Genomic DNA, 25365 nt, shown 5'->3' with positions numbered 1-25365 from the left:
CAAGGCAGCTGCAAAAACGGGTCTCCCTCCAACCCGTGGTCTTTGTGTGTGTGTGCGCGCGCGCGGGGGGGAAACGCCAACCCCGACACAGGCTGCCCCTTCACACACGAAAGACTACATTTCCCGACATGCTCAAGCTACAAGCGCCAAGGAACGAGCCAGCTGTTGAGCATGGCGCCTGCGCAATGCTGCGGAACCAGCTTCGTAGTACCACACCCCCGGGGAGGGAAGGAGGCAGAAGCATCTGAAACCTTAAACCATCAGAGGAGGGCAGAGAGGGTGGGTTTTTTTTTTCTTCCTTCATGTAGGCGCGGAGAATGGAGTAACCGAGATACGTAAGGGAGCTGGGGGAGACTTTAGTGCTGGAGAAGGGAGGGAGGGCGAGCGAGCGAGCAAGCAAGCAAGCAGTGGCTCTTTCTCGAGGAGGGAACTCGACGGCAGAATCGAGCGAAAGGAAGCGAGATCATGTACCAGGGACGGGGGGCTGCCGCCGTCTAGTCACACGCCGAGCGAGAGAGCCAGCAGCGCCTCCTGCAACTGACAACCCCGCTGCAACGTCCTGACGGAGCTTGTCAATGGAGCTGGAAAACATCGTGGCCAACACGGTCTTGCTCAAAGCCAGGGAAGGTAAGAGGAGAGCGGGGCTGCTGCGCCAAGCGCAAGCATCTTTTTTCTGCCTGTCGCATTTTGCCCGTCTGTGAAGCAATGCCGAGCGGCGGAGGGGAGAAAGGTGATGGTGGGGAGATAAGAATGCATCCTCTGTGTGGCCGGGACGTGCGTGTGTGTGTGTGTGTTGAGCCCAGCCGGAGCTGTGTATTTGCTGGAAACCGGCGTTCACAGCATGCACCGTTTTGAAGACATTTGGATGCTCGTTAGTCAAGAGGCAGTGGGGATTTTCCGTATATTGTTGAGACGCTAATAAACTACGGCTCTGCTCTCGCTCTCTGACCCTCTCCCTTCCTTCCTTCCTCCAGTCTCGCCCCTCAGATGTGTGTGATTTCGGCATGTATTGTTTTAAAAGGTCAGCTGCGAATAGCATTCTTTCACGGGGAGCGCGCATGCAGATACTTCGGGCTCTTGAGTCGCTTTGGGTTCTTGATCTGGATTGACTGGCTGGCACGGAGGGGTGTGTGCAAAAAGCGAAGGGCTTTGCGGGCTTTATTAAACGTTGAAGTAGTATAATAAAAACGTCACCCAGCCTGACAGAGAAGGGGGGGGGGGATGGATGCTATTGCACTGAAGCAGAGGCGATTACCTTGCGCACACTGCATATGAAAAGCGCCCCCCACCCCCAGTAGCCGCACAATAAGGCACGGTTAAGAGGAAGGGGTTTGTTTTTGCATGATCTGTGGCGGTGTGTGTGCGTGCGCGCATGCATGCATAAACTGAAGGGGAAGGGGGGGGGGGTCTGCTGCTTGTGGGGAGGATACACCGCCAATAAAATGCTATAGTACTCATCTCAGCTTCAGCGGATCAATAGAATTATAGCCGTTCCTAGTTTTATTACTTAAAAAAAACACCAGCTTGATTCTGCGTTTCAACCCAACATCATCTGGGTAGGGGGATGTGGCTTTCTCTTCTTGAATGACTGGGTGTTTTCTTCATTCGCTTCCTTTCCTGGGTGTTTTCTTCATTCGTTTCCTTTCCTTTCTTTTTTGGTCTCAACTGAACCTCTCAGAGTAGGATATCCTCTTGAGAGGCAGTCGCATCTGAAAGGCTCAGTTTTTGAACACGGCTTGCAGTATTTGGAGCTTCCATTCACTGCATTTGATGAATGAAAATACCCATGGCCTGAACCAGAGACTCATAATGTCTTTTGGCTATTCTGGGGCTGTGTTGATGCACACCTCTTCGGTTGGATAATGAAGAGGGGAGTGTTCTTTTTATCTGCTAAAGGGGTGAGCAATTGCGATTGCTTCCAGTGGAGGCGAGCAGTCGAAGGCATTCATTTCTACTTGTGCCAGATCCCCGGTGCCCTTTAATCTAGTGGTGGGTGGGGTACTTAATATCAGTCTTTTGTTTCCTTACCTCTAGCCTCACTGACATACTGTGATGACTTTAAGAACAACCACCATGCACGCACCATCCATAAGATTATCCGTTAGAAATACAGCGGATGGTCTCTTGCTTATTTTAAGGCTCTGGTCTGAGTTGCATAAGCAGATGGGGAAGGGCTTGTAGACGGCTGCATTAGATGGCCTTAAGCCCCTTTTCAATTTTATCAATGTGGTGATCGTTTCTCCTCAGACTTCCTATATCAAACCTTGCTGTCCTCTTGTGAAACTCCTGTGGGTATGCCTCATGGGACTGCTCTCTGATGGTTGTTGTGCAATTGTCTCAATTGATTATCCATACTCAGTCAATGTAAATGTTATGTAATAATATAGTAGATCATTTTGATTCTTGTGAGCTTAAAAAAAAAAAAGGAGAGATCATGTATTGGGGAGAATAAACAAGGCACATTTTCTAAAAGGAGAAATAGATAGAAATGGATGTCGTTTACTACACTGTTATCGCATGGTGGACATCTTTGCATATTGATAAGAGATTTCAGCTCGGTTTTTGTACGATAAAAGCACAGTTAGTGTTTGTAAAGGAAGCAGCATACAGTCTCACTGCTGACAGAATACTAAAGGAAAGAAAATGATCACAGAACATCTGTGAAGAGCCATCTAGTGGTCAAATGCTGTTATGTATTTTATGGCTTGGGGGGGAAACTTTTGGCAGGTAAAAAAAAAGTATTTCAAACTAATATATAGTTAGTATGCTGTTTCAAGACGGAAATAAGATTGTTTTTTCTTTGAACATCTAAGTTCATCTGCAAGTGCAGCTTAAGTGCCCAGACAATTCTCACACAGATACTGTTTGAGGTTTCTTTATTTCCTGTACACTAGACAGTGTGTGAAGTGAAGCTTGCACATTTTGAAAGATTTGTTACCGACCCAAGCCTCAGGGTATCTGAGGCTCAAGGATGACTCACATCTGACTTTTAAAAAAAATCTATTCAGTGACTTCCTAAGACAAAAATCGTGACAAACCAGACACTTACACATTCTTCACACATACTACTCTGTGTGGGTGTCTTTCACACTTCTCTCCCTACGAAAAAAATATGTCTTTGTGTAGTGAAAATGCAATGCCTGAAGTGTTTGAGTGGTGGATTTAGACTATCCTCTGACTCTTCCAATGGGCTTCAGAGATTACACAGTCCTCTAAGTGTTCCTCATGTAATATTCCTGCAGAAAGTTTCTGGCCCCTGAAATTGGTGTCTTTAATTTATTGATCTTAATGTGTGAGAATGTAAATGTAGCAATGGTGGATGGCCATGAAGCAGAACATTGAAATACTTAGTTGTGATCATTTTGCTGAAGTAGTTTAAATTGGTCTAGTCCCATTGATTCTAGTTATACAGTGTTATCTTAAATGAAAATACATCAGCATAATTTTTCTGGATCAGGAACATTTCAATCCACACTTGTTCAAAGAACAGATCCCCAGATTCTGGGGAACATTAATCTGAGAGAGGTTTCTCTTCTTCTGTTGGACCTTTTCTGTAAGGATGTGTCTATGAAGGTATGTTCTGGGGGATTAGATACTCACACAACACTTATACTGGTCCTCAACTAAGTTTCCCAACAAATGAACACCAGGACATGTCTGACAATTGAAGATGTGATGCAGCACAGGTTAGTCTTTGCCTGTCCTATTGTACCTTCTTGTGGGTGCATTGAAATGCCAAATGCAAGATCGGAGGTGATTTAACACTCTCTCCTGAATACTGCCTTAATATTCCAAGCCAATATTTGCCTGTTCACATTGGCTTTATCCCTAGTTTTGCATATAATTTGTGAGCGATCATTCTTTTTTATACACACTAGAAAGTTTCACAAAAGATATAATTTAAGCTGGAAATTTTAAAATCAATTCACACAGTTGTGTTGTCACCATAATCAAATTGTTACACACATCATCTTGGGCAACAAGACCAATACGGAGTTCCCTGTTGTAACTCAACATTCAACATAGGTTTACAACCTGCAAACCTCAAATAAAATAAAACGTTTCAGGCACAAAAATATGAGGGAAGAGCTGTAAGTCAGTGATTCAACACATGTTTTGTATGCAGAAAGTCCCAGGTTCAATCTCTTGACACCTTTAAGTAGGGTTGGGAAAATCATCTGTCTGAAACCCTGGAAATCTGCTTCCAGTCACTACAGACAATGGTCCGACTCTGTATAAGGCAGCTTCCTATGTTCCCATCATGGGCTTTTGCAACACATTCATAATTAAACTAAATTAATTGTGCAAAAAATACAGATTATTCACTGCAGGGTAGCAGGGTAGGAAAGGTCCCTCTCTTTAAGCATGCTTATTTTTCAGTTTCTGGAACCTCGGTGATCAGTATTGTAGGGGAAATGCCTGTATTGGGTACTTCAGTTATTTCATCTTTTTAGTACACTCCCCAATGCTATTGAATAAGTTTTAATAGTAATAGTTTCAATAGTAATTTAGCATGTCCACAACAGAATGCACTGAAACAATTTAAGTACCTGAAAAAGCTCAGTCACAAAGGCTAAGAAGTTTGTATAGAATAAACCAAGTTATGTCATGACATTTTGGAAAGCCAGAGTTCTAAAAGATACTGCCTAGACACTTAAGATAACAGCATAGTGTAGAGGCCTTGATGTTTCAGAAACTAGAGATATAGGCTAAAAGCATTATCAGTACAGCAGCTGGGAACTAGACTAGATTAATGTAACAGAGAAATTTGTGATCTTTTCAACCTTTACTTGATCTGGGAGGCAGAAACATTGTAATATGAAAAGTAATCCAAATAATTTGAGGACAATTATTTGTAAATTTGTCCATTAAAGTAAATAGGCTTAGAGGGCAATCCTATGGCCGCTAGACACTGTCTGGAGGGCCACAGGATATGCTCATTTCCGGGAACCTACCTCACACTCCGAGGTCGGTTCCCAGAAAACTGACTGCCCTCCTCATCCGTGCTGCCTCTGAGGCAGCGTGGAGAAGCCCCATCCTCCGCACTCAGAAGAGGAGTGTGGAGCGACTGAAAAGGGGCGGGGCTGGGGGGCGTTCTGGGGTGGGGAGAGAGGAGTTGTGTGTATGACACATCCAATGTGTCATACGGCAGCTGCCTCTCCCAGTCGCCCCCCCAGCCGCTAGACAGCCAAAAACGGCTGTGTAGTGAAAAATAGCAAGGCAGGAGAGGCGCAGAGGGAACAATCCCCCCTGTGCCTCTCCTGCCTTGCTCTGGATAGGCGGTTGCCTCTGAGGTCGGAAGTGGCCACCTATCTAGTTAGGATTGCGCCCTTACTTACTTTATCACATGTGTATATCACCATCGATATACACATTAAGATTGCACCCTTGCTTATTTTATCACCATCGACCCACCTCAGACAGAACAGAATCTTAGATTCCCTCTGATCCTGATGAGATTCTTTTTTTGCATAGCAAAATCAACAGATTTTGAGAACTCATCATATACAAAATATTGTTCAAACATAGTTATAACAAGCAAACAAAAATTTCCAGTTCTGTTGCATTGTCAAAAACATATATGCACCCCATAATTAAATAATAGGAGTAATAAATGAGCACTATTTATTTTGAACGGGGGAAATCCATTTGCCTATCTACATCTCTTGATTTGGCACAGCTTGTGGTGTCTCTCCCCCCCCCCCGCCCCGCCCCTGTAGCTGAGGTTCTGGTGTGATTCTAGTATGCTCACAAAAGGAGATTTGCAAATCTTCCACAAGCATTTCCACATTAAGTATGAACGGCTCATAGGACTGGCCCTGGAAAGTTTACACAGGCAATATGTTTGGCTGCAATCATTCAATGTGTTTGCTGGTGATTTCACTTCAAACAGCCATTACAGGAAACGCTACTGTCAATTCAAGAAGAACTTGGAGCCAATTCACACAACAATTTTTGCTAAGGAGCATCGTAAGAAGTGACTTTTGATCACAACTGTAACTTGATAAAACGTTGTTGTGAAGACACCTCCCAGGATACAAATAGCAAGTTACTGCACAGCAAAAACAACTGTTTTCTTGTGGTTTAAATTACTCATGCACACGAAGGGGAGGAGCTCCTTCTCAGTGGTAAAGAACCTGGGTGGCCTAAATAGCAATACGTCCACGGCACAGAAAAACCATTTATTTCCATTGCAAATAAATCAATAGTCTCTAGGCAATGTCTGAAGAATCCCCTGGTTTAATTCTCTTTGCAATGAATCTTCAGACATGATTTTGAAAGACTGGCTGGGTTTCTTGCTAAGATGAAGCTAATATAGGGCTCCACCAAGGTTTCCCTTTAGATTATGCAGCTTTACCTTCCAATCCCATGTTTTTTAGTAAAAGCACTTCCTCCACCTTAAAGTCCTGATCAACCTTCCCCAACCTGGTGGCCTCCAAATGCGTTGGAACTGCAACTCCCATAATTCTCAGCTAGCATGAGAATTATGGGAGTTGCAGTCCCAACACATCTGGAGACCACCAGGTTGGGGAAAGCTGGCCGACATGGCCTATAGCACAGTGGTAGAACACATGAGCGGCACGCAGAAGGTCAATCCCACTATCTCTAGTGAAAGGATCTCAGCTAGCTGTGCTGGGAAACATCTGCCTGAGACCTGGAAGGGCTGCTTCCAGCCAGAGTAGACATTATTGGGCTAGATGGACCACTGATCTGACTCTACGTCAGGCGGCTTCCTATGTCCTGTGTCCTGACATACAAGAGGGAAACGACAGCCTTCCACTGCAAGTCAGCCATCCTCCTGCAAGTCAGCCATTACTCACAGTCAAGTCCTTTGGAGCAAGTTTGTTTTGAAGGTGGTGAGCTTGACCAAATGTTTTGTGTAACTGGAGTGAGTAAAAAGGTGTCTTAAGTTCAGGCGATACAGTTGAGGTAGAACCATGAGGTAGAACCATGAGGTAGAACCATGGGCTGTACTCTACGTCAGGCGGCTTCCTATGTCCTGTGTCCTGACATACAAGAGGGAAACGACAGCCTTCCACTGCAAGTCAGCCATCCTCCTGCAAGTCAGCCATTACTCACAGTCAAGTCCTTTGGAGCAAGTTTGTTTTGAAGGTGGTGAGCTTGACCAAATGTTTTGTGTAACTGGAGTGAGTAAAAAGGTGTCTTAAGTTCAGGCGATACAGTTGAGGTAGAACCATGGGCTGTACTTGATTGTACACTTCCTTCCTGAAAGAGGCTCCCGTTTGTCATAGGGTTGTGCCCACATGATTGATGTTATCACTGACATTTCTTAAATTCAGCAGTGGGACCAGCTACCCAAACCATCATGTGTTCTTGGACCACACCTTCCCAATATAGTGAGTGCAGGATGCTGTAATACTTAGTGGATGTGAAAAGATCTGTTCTAGTAGAAAGGCATTAAGTTTTATCACATAGCCTAGAGTGAAATCAGCATCCTTCTGCCTGCCTCATCAGGCCAATGTATCACCTGATGTGTTGGAAGCTGATGGGCGTCTGTCTGTTTGCCAGCTTCTCTCTCAGACAAACAAGCTTACATGCACAGTGTACAAATAAACGTACATGTGTTATGAAATCTTATCCATAACTGCTGTGATAGAAAAGATGCCTATATTCATTTTTAGCATATGCAGGCACTTCACCATTAATTCTTTAGTAAGAAGATTCAAAATCTTTTGCCAAGAAGTGGAGGCAGCAACAAAGTGGAGAAAAGTGAGATTCTGGTGTGAATGCATCAGTATCTGCTCAATATCTCTGTCTGAGGTCCTCTGTCTGTTTTCCAGTGCAATATTTCTAAAATCTTTTGCAGGATATCTCTTGCATGCCTGCCCCTCTTGCGTTTTAACCCCTTATCTTTTAATAAGCAATATTACATTTACAGATACAGAAATTAAGTCATCATTTCCAGACAGACAGGCGGGTTAAGGTGGTTGAAGCAAAAACAGTGTTCTGGCACCTTAGAGGTTAACACATTTAGTGTCAATCTGATGATGTAGACTGTAGTTCATGAAAGCTTATGCCAGCCTTCCCCCATCCTCGTGTCCTCCAGATATTTTGGACTGTAACTCCCATCACACTAGTCATTGGTCATGCTGGCTGGGGCTGATGGGAGCTGTAGTTCAAAACATTTGGAAGAGACCAGGTTAAGAGAGGCTGGTTTATGCCATAATAAATTGTTAGTATATAAGGGGCTAACAAGAGTCGTTGTTGAAATGAAGTAGTATATGTAAATCAACCCCTGCACCCTTCCATCTCCATGAGAGGAACAACTAAATTTAGGGTTCATCTGACATGAGTACTATCTGTCTATTGAATTACACACACATATGCAGGAAGAAAACCCCACACACAATATCCCATCCAAAGTTTCCGTGCTACTTTGTCATCTGGTACCACCCATTGAAAGATTTTGGCACCCCACCCTGGACAATATGTTGCGTGAGAACAGGATGCAGTGTTCGCAGTCCCACAAAGCCACGTGTGCATGCTTTTGACATTACAACTGCAGCCATTTGCATGGCTGAAAAGGCAAGCCAATCTTCAACTGAAAAAGGAGATTAGATAGTGTTAGAACAAATTCCAGAGAAGATACTGAAACACTTTGCCTGATCGCAAGCAGTATTTTGTTGCAAACAGTACCACACTCTTTTCCCAAAGTGTGAGTGAGTCACAACTCTCTTCTCAAGGGGCAACCTGGTTTCACTAAATTTGTACAGTGAGGATGCTGTGCAGTAAATGACCATATGAACCAGGGGTTTTGAACCTCCTTCAGCCCCAAGGCTGAAATTCCATTCAGAGACGCTGTCCAGGTAACATTTCAGTGGTGGGCTGAAGGGATGTGGGGCCAAACTCTTCCTGCCAGTAACTATGCCGTAGGAGAGGCATTTAAACCTTTTAGAGTGGCAAGCAGACTGCACAAAAGCCAGAATCCACAAAATGACTGGTGGTCAGGCAAAGGGGGTGGGGCCAGGGAAAGGGGATGTGGCCATCTGGGGAACCACGGAATGCTGGATTTGGTTCCCAGGTGGGCCAAATTTGGCCCCTGGGCCTGATCTAAGCAGTGAAGTATGAAAATTGTGGGTTTCCTTAAACATTCTGAGCATTTCCATCATGCTGTCCCATTCCACCCCCTCCCAAGCATATGGAATGAGTTTGATAAGTTGTGAAAGCCTTGGAATTCTGCTGGGCAGAGGAAATCTCAGCTGTTGAATGGCGGGGTGGTGGTGGTGGTCACCCAAACTCTTTGCTAGTAGAATAGCAGCTGTAACACCCAAGAGTGGATCGAGTTGAAGCCTCTAGCTCTTCAGAATTTTCCTCTCATTTTTATTGTGGTGTCATGGACCACTGGCTGTTGATGCACCATAGTTTAAGCATCTATGGTTTGTTACAAGATACACTTCAATCGGTCGGTACTCCGGCATGTTAGGAATTGGCTGCATCCCAAATATTGTCATTTCATCTAGTTATATTCGTTAGGCTTGTTTCAGGGTTTGGGCTTGGATCTCCTTTTGGCACCAAGAACCACAAAGTCTTAACTTTATCGCAGCTCTGCACAAAAACAGGGTCATTTTTCACATAGCATGCCCAATGGTGCAGACATCTAGCACAGGAGTTATATATAATCTCTGAATTTCATGGGCTTAGCACTTGCTGACAAGAAGGCTAACCAGGAACGGCAGCTGACAGGAGATGTGTGTCCTCTTAACAGATGTGGTGGTAACCCTTGCTGAATTTTGCTTTATCTGTTTTGCTCATGAACAGAAAACAAGCATTAGCCAACGAGCCTCACAGCTGCACAGCACCTTCCCCACCCCCCATGTATAAGAGTCTAGTGGTGCATGGACAACTGGAACTAATTAAGCTCATTCTTTTCATTGTGGAACAGTCTTACAGAATATAGTAAGAATGAAAGCAGTTTGGGCCAACAAATACTCAAGTCTTAAGGAATTTCTGTAGCCTAACTTTCTGTTCCGAAAAATACTGATGCTACAATCTGTGTGCCTTGTTATGAATAAAGCTGCATCAATACGCTCCATTGCTCTGACTTCCCCAAAGTGAGCAGTGTACTCCTTTAATCAAAAGTGGTGTGATATGAGCTGGCATCACTTCGGTCTCAGGTAGGAGTAGTCCAGGTCCATGGTCCAAGTTGGACCATGTGTCCAGCTAGCCCAGCCAAAACATCTGGAAGGCCACAAGTTGCCCAGCCCTGTAATTTAAGAGGAGGTGCCAGGCATTGGACCCTGGACCTTCTGCATGCAAAGCATGTGCTCTAGCACAGGATCCAAAATTGTCCCTCCACACCAGATTTGTGCCAACGTGAGCAGCCTTTCGGAAGAAATCTTACCATTTGTCTAATTGTTGCAAGTCGTCCATTTAAATGTCACTGAAGATGGTTATATTTATTCAGTAGTTATGTAATGAAACAAGATTAGATGTACTTGCTTCTCAAAATCCCAAGACCACAGCCCCTCATAGTCTTCCATGCTGAATCCATTTTCCTTTTAATCCAGGCCTTGGTTAGGGCCACTTCATCCCCAAATCCACCTCCTAGCCATGAGGGAGCTACAGAAGCCCTGTTCAGGCTTTCAAACAAGGGTTAACATAGAATCATAGAATCATAGAATAGTAGGGTTGGAAGGGGCCTACAAGGCCATCGAGTCCAACCCCCTGCTCAATGCAGGAATCCAAGTCAGAGCATCTTGGAGCAACATAAACACCTGAGGAGAAAAAGTGCTCCAACCCCACCCCTCTCCTCTGTACTGGTGGAGGCCGATGGTCTGAAGAGCCTCCTGTATCTGTGGGAATGCTCCACATGAGCTAGAACGTGGATTTTCCAGTGTTCCGGCTTGTGTGGAGACCCCCATGAATACAGAAGGCTTCCTACTGCAGACAGTCGCCCTCCATGAGTACAGACAGACAAATGCAATGGAGAAGAGGGGTGTGACTGGAATGCTCCTTGTCACATGTTGCTATTAACCCTTTGTTGAATGCCTGAATGGGGCTAGAGTTGCAGTATGTTTTCTTGCCAGCCGTCCTCTTAAGCTTGTTGTCGCAGCACAGCAGGGGGGTGGGATCACATTCCACAGAAGGTATGAAAGAGCCTAAGTGCATAGACTATGTCCAGGTAATTGGGAATCTTGCCAATTCAATTGCCTGGATGAAGCCTACATGCGTACAGTTTGTCCATGCATGTTTGTTTGTCTATTTACCTCACCTTCCCCCTGCCCCGCTCCATGAAAAAAGTACAAGCCACTTAACAGCATGGAAGAATAATAACATACAATAAAAACAAGCAAGAGCAGGAAAATCAAGGAGGCAGGATTAAAATAACTTCCAAAACTAAACTCCCAGAGAGATTAAAATTAACAAACTGACATGCCAAATGACTTCTGGAAAAGGGTTATCATTGCACACAGTGAGGGAAGACCATAGGCTTAGTAGGTCTCCTTAGGTAGGGGGTTGTAGAGCCCAGGTGCGGTCACAGAAAAGTCCTTCTCCTATGTCTCGAACACATCAGATGTTGGTGGAATGCAAAGGATCTTTGTAGAAGATCTTACAGAGTAGCAATGGGGCCAGTGGCCATAAATAGGCACCCCCCCACACACACACACATGCTTAATGTGATAGGCCAAAGGTGCTGTAAAATTTGCCATCTGGGGATATCATGAAGCCCATTTTGTGTGTAACAAACCTGGGAGTGCATGTCTTTAGTGCATGTGGCCCTCCAAAGCCTTTACTGTAGCTTCTCAATGGTGCCCTGACACGTGTCCCTGCCCTCCCCGCACACCTAACGCTTTTTGGCAGGTTGCAATCTTAGTTTTTGCTAGAGTTGTGCACAAAGGGCCTCTCAAAATTCTCCAGCCTATTTGTGGGCAGAGAAATTGAGGGGACAATTTCACCGAATTTTTCCTAGGGGGGGAGAAATTCTGCAGCAGTTTCTCATAGATAGGGCTCACTATTGGCAGGGGTTGTAGCACAGGTTCTTTCTTTTTTCTGAAGGGGTTTTGGTTTATTGCACTGCTTCTATAGGTGGCAACGGCATCAACTGTGTTCAGGCTTCCACTTTTCTGAGGCAGAATTTTGAATTTCTTTTGGTGGTATTTTTGAGCTTACCTAATCACTGTGAGATGGCCAAGGCTATTACACATCTTTCCATTGCTCTGCAGCCTCCCAGGCCACTTGCACTTTCTGAACTGAAAAAGCCCCATGGGAGGAATTGCTTCACAATGTCTTCTTCATGATGGCTTTAATTGAAGTGCGGGAAGCCGAGGAGGCTACTGGAGGCTACAGGCTGCCATGGAGATGACTGTATAATGAAAGACAGGACACTCGTGCACACTCCTCAGCCACCTCATAAGTAAGGTAAGCATAAGAACCCCAAACCCAACCCATGAGAATTTCTCAGAAGTTTATCCTCCTTTGAATTTCTTTTCGAAAGCAATTTCTTTTCTATCAAATTGAATAAGAATGGTAGAAAAAAAGTAGGGAAATTTTCAGCACAGCACTAGTTTTTGCTCTATGTTTTCATGCACTCTTTCATGTGCACTGGCCACCTTTTTCTCTCATTGCCCCAAATAACCACCTACATATTTTGCAAGGGTTTGCAAGACCAGAGTCATTTGAAATTGGCCGTTACTTGTTTTGTTTTAAACTGTTTGCATATGTTTAGAGAAAGGAAATTCGGTTGTGCCATGCCCTTTATTTCTCTTACTGTTATTATTTTCCAGCCAATTCCAAATGATAGAATTCATTTATACAGTTTGAGGAGTCAATGACCTCCGTATTCCTTCCTTCCTTGCCTACTGTATATGTAGTCAATGGCTACAATCTCAGGGACTCTATGGGAATGGCTTGTATTCATGCTTGGAGCATTGTTCTTAGAGTGCATTTTAGCATACATTTAGCCTTGAAGTGTTTACCCTTGCAGGAATGTTTAATTGAATGAAATTACACTTATTCTTCATCACCTATCGTGCAAGGATGACTCTAAGGGGCTTCCCACAACCTGGTGCCTTTGAGATGTGTTCGACTACAACTCTTATCATAGGAAAATGGGATTTGTACTCCAACACTTCTGGAGGCACTACATTGAGGGAGGCTGCTCTAAGGAACAGCAGTCACTCCTCCAAAATATTTCGTACCACCTCATTCACTCCCCAGCTTTCAGTCACAGCATATTTGTATTTAATATGTGTTGCAAAATCCTTGCTCTCGTAATAATGGGTTTTGCCGGCCCTTTGCTCCTGCAAACTAGTTTTTCTGGAATTGCCTCTGCTATTGTGGCAGCATGATTTTATTGGTCAAGAGAATAACTAACAGGAGTTTCAAGATCTTGCTTATATTTGGAACTGCCAATGCTTGAATTCAAAAATTCTGTTATTTGGGCAGGGGGCAGAGCCTGAGAGATTGTGGGGTAGAGATGCGGGGGTGGGGGCAGAGCTCAGCAGTTTCTGGTAGGCCAGGAGGCGGAGCTGTTTTTTCATCAGAGATGTACACCTAAGAAAACCCCAAACAACCAGTGGGAAGCTGTAGTCCTACCCTTGTTTTTCTGGCCACTGGCTCCAAAACAAAAACGGAGTCAGGATGTTTTATTTCTGGTTGATCAGCAACTCTTATTATATTTCATCTTTCAAATGCTATCCACTGTCTTACAGGCCATTATTTTAGTGTCCTCCCCTCAAAGGAAATTGTTTGTGAGGTTGAAATGATATCAGTTCAGTACATGCTGGCAACGTATTAATGCTCTCCGGTAAAAAATAAAGGACTTAACATGCTGTGGTCATTGAAGGCAATCTTTCCTCTTCATCCCTTTGTTTAAGAGGACAAAGATTTTCTATTTGCTGTATACAGATGTTAGTTTCTATTTGCTGTATACAGATGTTAGTTTCTATTTGCTGTATATAGAAATTAGTATCTATTTGCTGTATATAGATGTTTCTCTGTCTGCTGTGTGTGTGTGTTGTGGTTATGAATGAAGCTAGTGTTGGATGAAACTATCTTGAAAAGTGGGCTTTTAGATGGTACATTTCATAGCTGATGTCCAAAAGAAAGAAAGCAGTACCATTTTCTTAAATATGGAAATACATTTTTGCTAGTGTTTTGTCTCATCCAGGGAATATGGCAAATAAATGGGGCCTTCATTGTTTTATGATATCTGATGTTCTTTAATTTCTGGTTTGGCAGAACAGTGCTCCATTTGTAATCCTCAAGGATTTGGTTAAGGGCTATGGAGAAGGTGTCCTTGCTACGGGAATTCTGTCCATCATGACTTGCACCACCAGATTCCAGAAGGGAAACTAGAGTGAAGGTCAGGAGATAATGAATTCACTCTGGCCAGGTCACTTCTTCCAGTTGCTATCCATATGTTGGGCATTGCCTGATATTATTAAAGAAGTCACGGAGCTACTTCACAGGCTGTAGCTCATTCAGCAGAGGGTGAAGAACAGTGAGTAGAGGCACCAGAGATCAAGTAATACAAACAATGATAATAGCTTTTTGTTCCAGTCATGTGCAACTTAGAGATAGGACTAGCAGGCAACATCATCTCCATTTAGCTGAAATCCTGATACTAAGAACATAATCTTGGGGATCCTTTTGATTTTGTTGGAACGTTTAAAATTAGCATCCATTGTTAAAATACAACCTGTACTAGTATTTGAGAATGAAAGCTAACTGGGGGGGGGGGGGAGAGAGAGAGAGAGAGAGAGAGAGAGAGAGAGAGAGAGAGAGGTATGAGAAGACGAGTTTTCAAGATTGGGGACGAAGTTGTTTTTTTTTAAGGAAGTTTGTCTCTGACCATTGGTGGCATGGCAATGCTAATGGCAGGCAACAGAGCCGGGGGTAGGAAGGACCAGGTAGCTATACTAAAACACATTCTCACCATTCAAGCATCTTGTGCACAGTCCACTTCCTCCAGCTTCCTCTTAGGGAAGCGGGGCTTGGACTCACTGCTCCGCTGTTTCTGACCACACAGGTGTCGCCCAGCTCTTCTGGAAGAATTGGCTGACCCAGTGGGTTTAAAGACAACACATGGAGAAGTAGAAAGAGACAAAAGGGGGTCAGGCCATGATCCTTTCCACTGGACAACCAGGGCAAGGCGGCACCAAAAGCAACAGAAAACCAAATGGCTACACACTCACATACCACACCATAGAAAAGAGGGTACAGAGGTGGAGGCCACAACTTGTAGATGGAAAGACCTCCAGAAGACAGAAGGGGCCTTGAAAATTACCTTTCCTGGTATCCCGCTGGATCCTTTTCTCACAGACTGTGCTGGGGTGCAGAGAAACCCCTGAGACTGCAGCAAAAAAGAGCAAAGTCTTTGCGCAAAGCTACAGGTGTCTCCCCCTTCATGGATCACTGCCTTGTTGTGGCGAAGGGGCTTGCGTAACTCAGTGAAGCCATAAGCTATGCTGTGCTGGGCCACCCAAGACGGACAGGTCATGGCAGAGAGTTCTGACAAAATGTGGTCCACTGGAGAAGGAAATGGCAACCCACTCCAGTATTCTTGCCAAGAAAACCCCATGGAACATATCACAAGGCTAAAAGATATGATGCCGGAAGATGAGCCCCTCAGGTCAGAAGGTGTCCAATATACTACTGGTGAAGAGCAGAGGGTATTTCCAAGTAGCGCCAGAAAGAGTGAAGTGGCTGGGCCAAAGCCGAAAGGACACTCAGCTGTGGATGTGTGTGGTGGTGAAAAGAAAATCCGATGCTGTAAAGAACAATATTGTTTAGGAACCTGGAATGTCAGATCAATGAATCAAGGTAAGCTGGAGGTGGTCAAACATGAGATGGCAAGATGAGGGTGAAAGAGGAGAGTGCAAAAGCTGGTTTGAAACTCAACATTAAAACAACTACGATCATGGCATCTGGCCTTATCACTTCCTGGCATATAGAAGGGGAAGAAATGGAAGCAGTGACAGATTTTACTTTCTTGGGCTCCAAGATCACCGCAGATGGTGACTGTAGCCATGAAATTAAAAGACGCTTGCTCCTTGAGAGGAAAGCTCTGGCAAACCTAGACAGCATAGCAAGAAGCAGAGACATCACCTTGCCAACAAAGGTCCGTCTAATCAAAGCTATGGTTTTCCCAGTAGTAATGTATGCCTGTGAGAGCTGGACTATAAGGAAGGCTGAGCGCCGAAGAATTGATGCTTTCGAACTGTGGTGCTGGAGAAGACTCTTACGAGTCCTCTGGACTGCAAGGAGGTCAAATCAGTCCATCCTAAAGGAAATCAACCCTGACTGCTCATTGGAAGGACAGATACTGAAGCTGAAGCTGAAATATTTTGGCCACCTAATGCGAAGAGAAAACTCCCTGGAAAAGACCCTGATGCTGGGAAAGACTGAAGGCCAAAGGAGAAGGGGACGGCAGAGGATGAGATGGCTAGATAGCATCACCGATGCAATGAATATGAACTTGAGCACGCTCCGGGAGAGTGCGCAGGACAGGAAGGCCTGGCGTGCTATGGTCCATGGGGTCACGAAGAGTCGGACACGACTGAACGACTGAACAACAACAACAGGTGTCTCACTGCTTCAGCAAAAGCAGGGAGCTAAGTGGCCAGGCCTCGACTGTCTGGAACAAATGGGCTGTGAGGCAACCTGGGCATCCCGTGGCTTAGGGAGAGGTCAGTGGAGGTGTGAGAGGCAATGAACACAACCAAGATTAGCCTGGATTGTCATGCAACCAGCAAGTGGGGGTATTAGGCCCTTGGGAAGCCACAGAATTGTGGAGCTTGCCACACGTCAGGAGCGAGTGTGGTATCCTGCCTATGTGGGGGAGGCCAGGAAACCAAGTGATTTTAGCAGAGTGGGACAGGTTGGAGGTACTAGAACCCTGAGGGCTTGGAACCCTGAGGTTTTACAGGGATTAACTAAGGGATCAAAGAAAACAGTTCTGGGTCCATCTGACACAAAGAACACAAAAGAGGGGAGAATGAGCACTGTGAGACAGTGATTTTAATAGGATGGACCCAAATCCAGTCACCCAGTACTTCTTGGTGACTGCAGTTCTCCAACATGTGAAGTTTTTGGGCCAAAATCCTTAATACCAATTTCAGGTAACGTCCTGGGGTATGTAACTCTGTGTCTGAGTATATTCAGGTTTATTTCATGATTGCTGTACCTTAAGCTAATCGTGAGGCATTTGATTTGGTGCTGTTTTGATGAATTTGTATTTTTGAACCTTTTCCTGCATACATGACTAGAGACAGGCTCCCACTGACAAGTTCACTTGCGAAATGCACTCCACCTAGCCCAAGATACAAGCCCCTTTGGCTTGTCTTGGTATCAAGGACCCAGCTGAATTTCTTAAAGTGCCATGTCAAGTCATGCCAAATATTGGGAGGAACTGGCTCTTGTGCTGTGTACCGAGTAGATTGCCAACACATCACATAGAATGTGTGTGTGAATGCGTTTGCCATAGAGCTGGGAGCGTTCATGCGCTGTGATGGCTATGTTCTGAATGCAAATGAATAAGCAAGGCCTGCACCATGCAGCTCAGCTTTTTCACAAGAGGATTATTGGTGGCTGTCACAATCTTGCAGAGTGATTTAAGTGTAGAGCTGCCAGCTGTCCAAGAAAAAAAAAAATAGCCTGGTTTATTTCTCTGCAGATTGATCTGTAGAAATTGACAGGTGAAAAACTTCGCAGGGGAGAATTAAGTATTATCACTTACTAACGCCTCCAATTCAAGCTGCTATCAAAGGCGCTAAAACAGAACCAGTAACAACGTTGCCAAATCTAATTAAGAGAGAACTACATAACGGGAGAAATGTTGCAATTTCAGCAGTTGTACAGGTGAGTCCGCTGGCTCCAACCTGGTGCCTACCAGCTGTTTTGAACTTCAGCTCCCATTAGCCCCAGATCAGGAATGCTGAGAGGTATGGTCCAAAACATCTGGAGTCTGGTGTAGAGAAGCCCTGAGACAAAAGGTGAGAATTTCATCGCCATCCTGTTCAAGCCCTCTTCACATTTTACTTGCACGAAGGGGTCAAGTATGTAGAATGGGGCTGTGGAAACGCTTCTATAGCCCTGCCTCTAATGATGCACAGCTCCTGCCGGTCCTGTGATCCACAGATTTGCATGAAAGCCTTCACACATAGATTTCTACTTGCATAGTTTTCCCTGCGTACTGGGACCTCTGACCGTGCAGGATTCAGGGAAGTTTGCCTGCATAGAAGCCCATGTGGGCAGATTTCCTGGCCCCAGATATCCATACAGGGCTGGGGGTGGGGCGGAGGGAACCATGCATCAGCAGGGGTGGGGCTACAGGTCCAACAGGCCCTTTCTACTACATGCTTTACTATTTTGCATGAGTAACACTTGAAGGGGGCTTCAGACTCCAGTGAAATCAATCTTGTACTTTCAGAGTTAAGATTAATAATAACATATTGAAGAAAAAGGCTAATAATAATAATAATAATGTACAGAAGAAAAAGCTAACCAATCTAATCCCTTTATCTATGGGTTGCAAAGCAAGACTGCCTACAAAGCAGTTTCCCACAAATAAAGTCACACAATCTAGACCACACTTCGGAAGCACGACGGAGCTTGCTAGGAAAGTAATTCCAAATGACCTGAGAAACTGCTACATCATACATTTCATGTTTTATCTTTTGATTGTGAAAAGCCATTACTGATTCATTAGACTGTTATCCCACATATTCACTTCCCTTCACAATTCTGGTCAATGAGAAATGGGCAGTAGCTTTACTTCATTGATCAGGCATACATTACTCATAACAGTCATTTCCCTTCATGGCCTACACCAGTCTTCCCCAACCTGGTTCCCTCCAGATGTGCTGGACCACAACTCCCATCATTTCCTGCCAGCATGGCCATAGGTTGGAGATGATGGGAGCTGTATTCCAGCACATCTGAGGGAACCAGGTTGTGGGAGGGTGGTGTAGAACACTGGAAGGTGGGGGCAGATGTGCTTCTTACCAGACAGTTAGGAAGAATACTGCCTGGCCATTTCCCTCATATCTCCAGAACAGCAAGTTCTAGAGACTTGACTTAAAAAACTAAAAGAAAAGCAACACACACGCAAAAAGAAGCCAAGAGTCCAAGATGGCTGATGGCTAATTCACTAAATGGGCACTTGGTGGCAGGCCTAGATTTCAGACATAATCCAGCTGCCTAGTCTCCAGCCCTGTTCTCATCTTCTCCTTCACACACATTCAGTCAAATAAGAACATAAGAAGAGCCATGCTGGCTCAGACCAAGGGTCCATCTGGTCCAGCATCCTGAAGCTCCCACCAATCAGCATCGTGGGATGACCCCGGATTCTAGTATTATGAGAGAGGGAGAAATGTGTGAAGGGGGATTGTGCCAGCTACCCCCTCCCCGATATGCATTGGCTGGCTACACACCTTAGGCAGAAGGTGAGAATGTGATCTATGTGCATAAAACTGTATGTATGGGGGGCCCTTGTCTTGTGCTTGATCAGGATCCATCTCTCACTCTTCTAGCCTAACACACAGAGGTCAGGGGCAGGCCCAGACAGCATGATTCCACTTCCACCTCCCCATACTAAAGCTGTGCGGGAGAAGGTGACGCTAGGGCTACATTTGGGCAACTCTAGCCAGAATTCCTTTGAAATGTGAGTCGAGCCGGAGGTAGTGAGCGGCAATCTGGCCACTTCTCTGCGGTATGTTAGAGAGAGCTAATGGCTGCTGCTCAAATAAATAAATCCGCCCAACATTGGCTTCACTGTCTCAACTGTTCCTGCAAAAGCGCCCAGCATTCACATATTGTGCCACTAAACACTGATGAAAAGATGATAAAACCCTCATGTTACAGAGCATGTGGTCTTTGAATGTTCCCATAATCCCTTTTATCTTTTTATTTTTTTTAACCGCGGTGTATTGTACCTCAGAATTAAGTAGCTGGACAAGGCCTGGAACTGGAAAACAGATGTTTTTGTATCTGTGTTCCAGAAAAGAAGGCTTCTGGAGAAGGAGAAGCAAAGGTTCATCCCTTAAAGACAGGGGTTTTTTTATTGCCACCTGTTGGATGCAAAAAGAACAGCTTCACTCAATGCCATAATGGCATATATTAGGGTCGCCAAACTTTTTGGGTCAGTGAGTGCATTTGGAATTTTGGAGGGCTGTGAGCCCTCTCACAAAATGGCTGCCATGGGGGGGCTTGCCCATTTGCAAAATGGCTGCCATGGTGGGCATGACCAGTCCCAAAACACCCATTTCCCAAAGGTAAACTGGAGAGGCAAAAAGGAAAGTAACGTGCCTGAAAACCTAAGTACAAGGCAGAGGTGTCGTCTGGCTCAAAGCTCCTAAACACAAAACCACTCTCCTGAACCTTGTAGTTTAGTAGGGGCCAAGGAAATGGCATGTGGCTGTAGTTGGATGCTATTCCCATTCAGGATCTGCTTCCTAATCGGAAGCATTAGACTAGGCCAGACAACCAAGGGCCTGGGGCATCAGCAGTTAGCATGGTGTGACACCTGCAAGGACTCACTGCCAACCAGACCCACCTGCTTCTCCCCCTAGCAGTTGCCACTTCTTGCTTGCTTGCTTCCTTCCTCAGTGCCGAATCTCTGCAGCAACCCAGAAGAAGAGGGATAAAGAGTGAATGGTGGGTGTAAACTTTGTTGCAGCTGCTATACCTGCAGTTGCTGCTGTTTGGGAAAAAAAAAAGATAATGTGGTGTAGAGGGGACCTAAGGTTGGCAAGTCTGCCTCCCAGCCTTGTATGGGAACTCTAAACCAAATATAACCTGGTAAAAAAGTTTTTTTTTAGTAAAATTACCAACACTTTAATGTGTTTGTAGTCAAGGTCCAACCAGCAACATGCCTCTCTCTCTCCCCCCCCTCTCCCCCTTTCCTTGCATTGAATGCATACTTACCTCTCCTGTTCTTGCTCCTTCCCTTCCTCTGCAGTTTGTGTGCTACAGTAAGTATGGGTCCAGTAGGGTAGCCATCAACTACTAGGTGTGTGTTTGGATGGCATTGCCAGCATCTCTGCCCCATTTCCTGACCTCCTTGTTGAAGGCTTATCTTGGCATACTCCTGGGTCTGGAGGCCTGCTCCTAAGCTAACTGCAGGCCTAGCCTATGACCAAAAGAAAAAGCCTTGCTTCATTTTGTGGCCAAAGAAGCTCTGGCAGTAGCTGGTGAAGCCTGTTCAGTTAGTATTTCATTTATCTGCACAAGGGTATCCTGCCAAAAATAACGGGTGACATATTTGTCAAGACAAAGTGTGTGCCAAGAGGTTGCTGCAGTTGTTAAAACAAGAATCTTGTGAATCATATGTGTAAAAGCACAGCCATGGCGGTTAAAGAAATAAAGAGCAGTTTTCCATTAGCAGACGATAATTATTAAAGTTAACTATTTTAAATGTATATCTAAAATTATCAGGAGTGAAATGGTAAAAAACATGATGTCAGCCAAAGTTAACTCCACCTAATGTTTCTGGCTTGGCCTCCAGACATGGAAGGCTAGCACCCTAACTAAATGTTATTTTATTGCATATTTCTCTCAAATATAAAAGCTTTTACATAAGAAATGTTCAGGCTCTTGTCCTTGGCTGCTGCACAGTAATAATGTCAATAGTGCCAGTAGCTGCTGCTTGCGAAACTCTGGCCTAATATTCTTTTGTGAAGAAAAAAGGGGGCCATTTTAGAGCTCATACAATAACGCAAGAGGCCAAAGAATGGCCTCTCTGTTGAATGGAACCAGAGCCACTCTACAATAGCTGAAGTACCAGCAACTGCAGTGCTGTTAATTTGAGTCCTTTTCATAACTTACCCAGTGTTTTGGTGACATGTAGCCTAATGGGTGTTTTGCAATAAAACTCCTGCAATCTACCTACCTTCCAGATTGTAGGTTTAGTCAGCAGAAAATGTGAAGTTGCTCATTTTGTGTGTGTGGACCCAGATGTGTTCTCTCAAGAAAACATTGTAGAGATACTGTATTTTCCCAATGCTCAGACAACAGTGATTCTGGGAGAGAACCTAAATGTTTTTTTAAAAATATATTTTGTGTTATAGAAGCATTACACCAGGATCCACAGACATGTAACTTGCATATAACTCACCTAGCTGCTAGAGGAACAGTAGCCTAGCTGCTGGAGAAACAGTTTTGTTGTGGAAGGGCAGCAAATTCACAGCATCTGACTACATGCCAGCTCATATGTTAACTTAGGGCAGATTACTTGTACATTTAACTGTTCACTTGATTAGTCTACTTGTATGAGCTGTGTAGCATTAAAGAACAAAATTCGCAGAACAGGACTTCCGTTCTTTGAAAACAGTGAGATTCCACTGCGGTGGAATTTTTGGTATTTATATTTTGCATGTTACACTGCTCACATTTTTATTTATTTATGTAAAACATTTATATCCCACCCTATAGCATTAAGATCTCAGGGCAGTGTACAGATAAAATCAGTTTAAACAGTATAAAACAATAAATAATTTAAACAGCTAAAAACATATTAAACATTAAACAAGCTAATACCAATTAAAATCTAAAACAATAAAACAGTTAAAACAGTGTGCTACTTTAAGGAATGTATAGCCCTCAAAGGCTTTGGTAAAAAGCCATGTTTTTACTTGGTGCCGAAATGAAACCAATGTCTGCACCAATCGGGCCTTCAGGGGGAGGGCATTCCACATGAGTAGACCACTTTCACAAGAGCAGCAAAATAATCAAGAGATGGCAAAGTGAACATATGAACTGATTCTTAGAGCATTAAACTCAAGGATTAGAAACTGTTAGGTTTCCAAGCCAGTATGTTAGTGTGGATAGGACAAAAATACCCAGCTGTCTTAAATTTACTAAGTAACTACATCAAAAATTTGACTCTCAAGCTTTGCGTTTATTTAACTCTGGATACACAGATTGCCTTCTAAATTTTCCAATTAAAGTTGGTATTTGTGGGCCAGTTGGGTAACCACACCTTCATCCCATATCCCACAGTTTTTATTAATGCTTTCTGGGGTTATACCATCCACCAGATTTTTTTGTTTTTCATAAGGCTTTTACCTTCTCTGTATAGTTGTTATAATAAGAGATTTCTGACCCACATAATTACAAAAGAAGCTACACCTTTTATATTCAAATATCTCTGAATTTTGGCAAATTCTGCATAACAACTTTTTCTTTTCAGTGCTTTACAGTGCTAGGGCTTTAGTGGTGTTGGGGGGGCATTTTAAGAATTGTTTCTAGGTATTGTTTTTTAAGGAGTTCAGAAATCTTTCATTCTCTGCCTAGTTCAACAGTATGACAGGTTTTACTGGTATCTCAGTTCTCATTTAACCCTTAATTTTGTACCAGTTGCATAGCAGTTCTAAATAAACTGGCTGAAGTCCTCATACCAAGTTCAGCGGGAACACAGCAAAATATATACCAGATGAGGAGCAGTCTGCTTGTACAGAGAAAGATAGATTCAAAGTGTTCTTGAACTATTACAATATTCAGTTTCATAGAATCATAGTTTCATATGTTTACAGCTAGACCTTATTTATGTATGCTTACTCAAAAGTAAGACCCATTGCCTTCAGTGGGACCTACTTCTAGGAAATGTGCAGAGGATTACAATCTTCAGATAAATGCAAGCTTTTACCATCATACTTACTTTGGTAAAACAACTCTCCTTCAATTATTGTTGCATCTTTGACGTTCTCAAATGTGGAAAACATGAGTTAACTGGTAAAAGCAAGAACTAAAACTCAAGTAGTGCATTGATAAAATGAAAGTGGTCGATCTCCGTAGAGACACATTCCAAGCATAGCTTTGATTTTGTGTTTGAAGAGGAATAACTTTTGAAAATTATTTCCTGCTATATCATTCCAAATATCCTGAGCAGCGGTGCAAAGGGATAGTCAAACTACACTTTCCTCTGAAGTGCTTCACATCATCTTTCTTGTAACTTGCTATTTAGAAAGATAACTTTTAGGCACATGTGAATTAAAGTGACTTTTAATGAATGTTAAAGCTTCACTGTGATGACTTGTATAACATCCCCTATAGCCACACCTCTAAGAAAGTCCAAAACTGCAGGCAGCTGTGTTGACCCACTATATTACATATAATTTCATAAAACCCAAAAGAGCAGCAGTACATAGCATAATACCCAATTTATTAGGAACAACTGAAAAAAGTTCCGCAGCTCTGCTCCCGCTCACACCAAGTTCCTGCTCCACTATACCACTGCCAATCAGTTATGTGCATATGTGCCCTCACTTCACCCCAAGATAGGCTCTACGTCTCTTCCCCTCCACCTTGCCAGGTCAGCGTACACAATCCAGACCACAGTTTGTTTATAAGGAGGCAGCAGGTCAAACACTGAAGATATCTGTAGGACAAATCACTCCAAGTGATTCAAGCACATAACCAAGCCACACCCTCATGGACAAGGCCTTTCCTCCCTAGATTAGGGCCCACTATTAAGTCTGACCTAGAGGTAGCGAAGATGGTTGTGGGCTTGATGCCACACACTACTTTATTAAGAGAGTATTGTGTGGATCGCTTCAGTTTCCTTGCTGGTTCTGTTTTATGAATGACCCAAGGTGTCTCAGATGAGCTAATAGCTTTTATTAATTCAGCGGCTTTGATGATGAGCCAGATTTCTTCATTCCAAGGGGTTGGGGGGGGAGGGGGTCTTGAAAAGCAAAGTGAAATGATTTACCTAAACACCCATCAAATGTCATGCATTTGATGCATGATACATTGTATAAACTGCAGAATAACATGCACATATAGAGAACCTTTATTGAGAGCCACAACATGCAAAGCTTCTGAGAAATGTACTGACTTCCTTGCTCCTGCCACAATGTTTACACTTCAAGCACAGAAACATGACACCATCCATGTATTTTATGTCATTGAATTGTTTCCAGCAAACATTAATAAGAGAAGACAGTTCCTGCCATTTACTATGTCAACAGAGTTTCTGATGGGGTGTGAGATGAAATAGTTAACTAGCTTTGTGGAAAATGCAGGCACAGTAGGTGCATTTCAGCAGTGACTCACTAGCTCAATGTTTCATGCTACTGGAAAGGTTATTGAAGACTCTGTAAGTCCTGGGCTATGGTTGCTTACTACTGAAGTAGAGATTCCTGCTGATTATGGGAAGGAAATTGGGAACCAAATGCATTTTCTGAAAAGTCAGTAGTGTAATAAATAAACCTGAGCTATTAAAATCCTGCTTCTAGTGGAAATACTGATGAATGGGAGGAAGTAGGATGCAGAAGTAATGTATTATTTAATGGCTAAGCTAGGTTTCCCTAAGCTTTGTGAAATTGTACTCTGCATTTAAACGTGATCGATCTTCAGCCCTTCCCTGCAACCTAGAAATCCCTTTGCATGTACCAACCTAGC

General features: G+C 43.8%; 1 protein-coding gene across 1 annotated transcript in view; it reads left to right on the top strand.

Annotated features, from left to right (window-relative positions):
* Positions 1 to 230: 230 nt before the first annotated feature.
* Positions 231 to 25365, top strand: part of GRK5 (G protein-coupled receptor kinase 5) — a 240768-nt gene continuing 215633 nt past the window's right edge. Inside the window, exon 1 of the mRNA XM_084846082.1 lies at positions 231 to 627. Coding sequence (XP_084702208.1) covers positions 576 to 627 — 52 coding nt within the window. The 5' untranslated portion in view covers positions 231 to 575. The remainder of the gene's footprint in view (positions 628 to 25365) is intronic.

Source organism: Heloderma suspectum, chromosome 3 (assembly GCF_057233095.1).
Source record: "Heloderma suspectum isolate Gila_16-S chromosome 3, 16-S_ref, whole genome shotgun sequence".
Classification (NCBI taxonomy): Eukaryota; Metazoa; Chordata; class Lepidosauria; order Squamata; family Helodermatidae; genus Heloderma; species Heloderma suspectum.
Note: the sequence above shows the minus strand (reverse complement) of the source record. Positions and strands in the feature narration are given on the sequence as shown.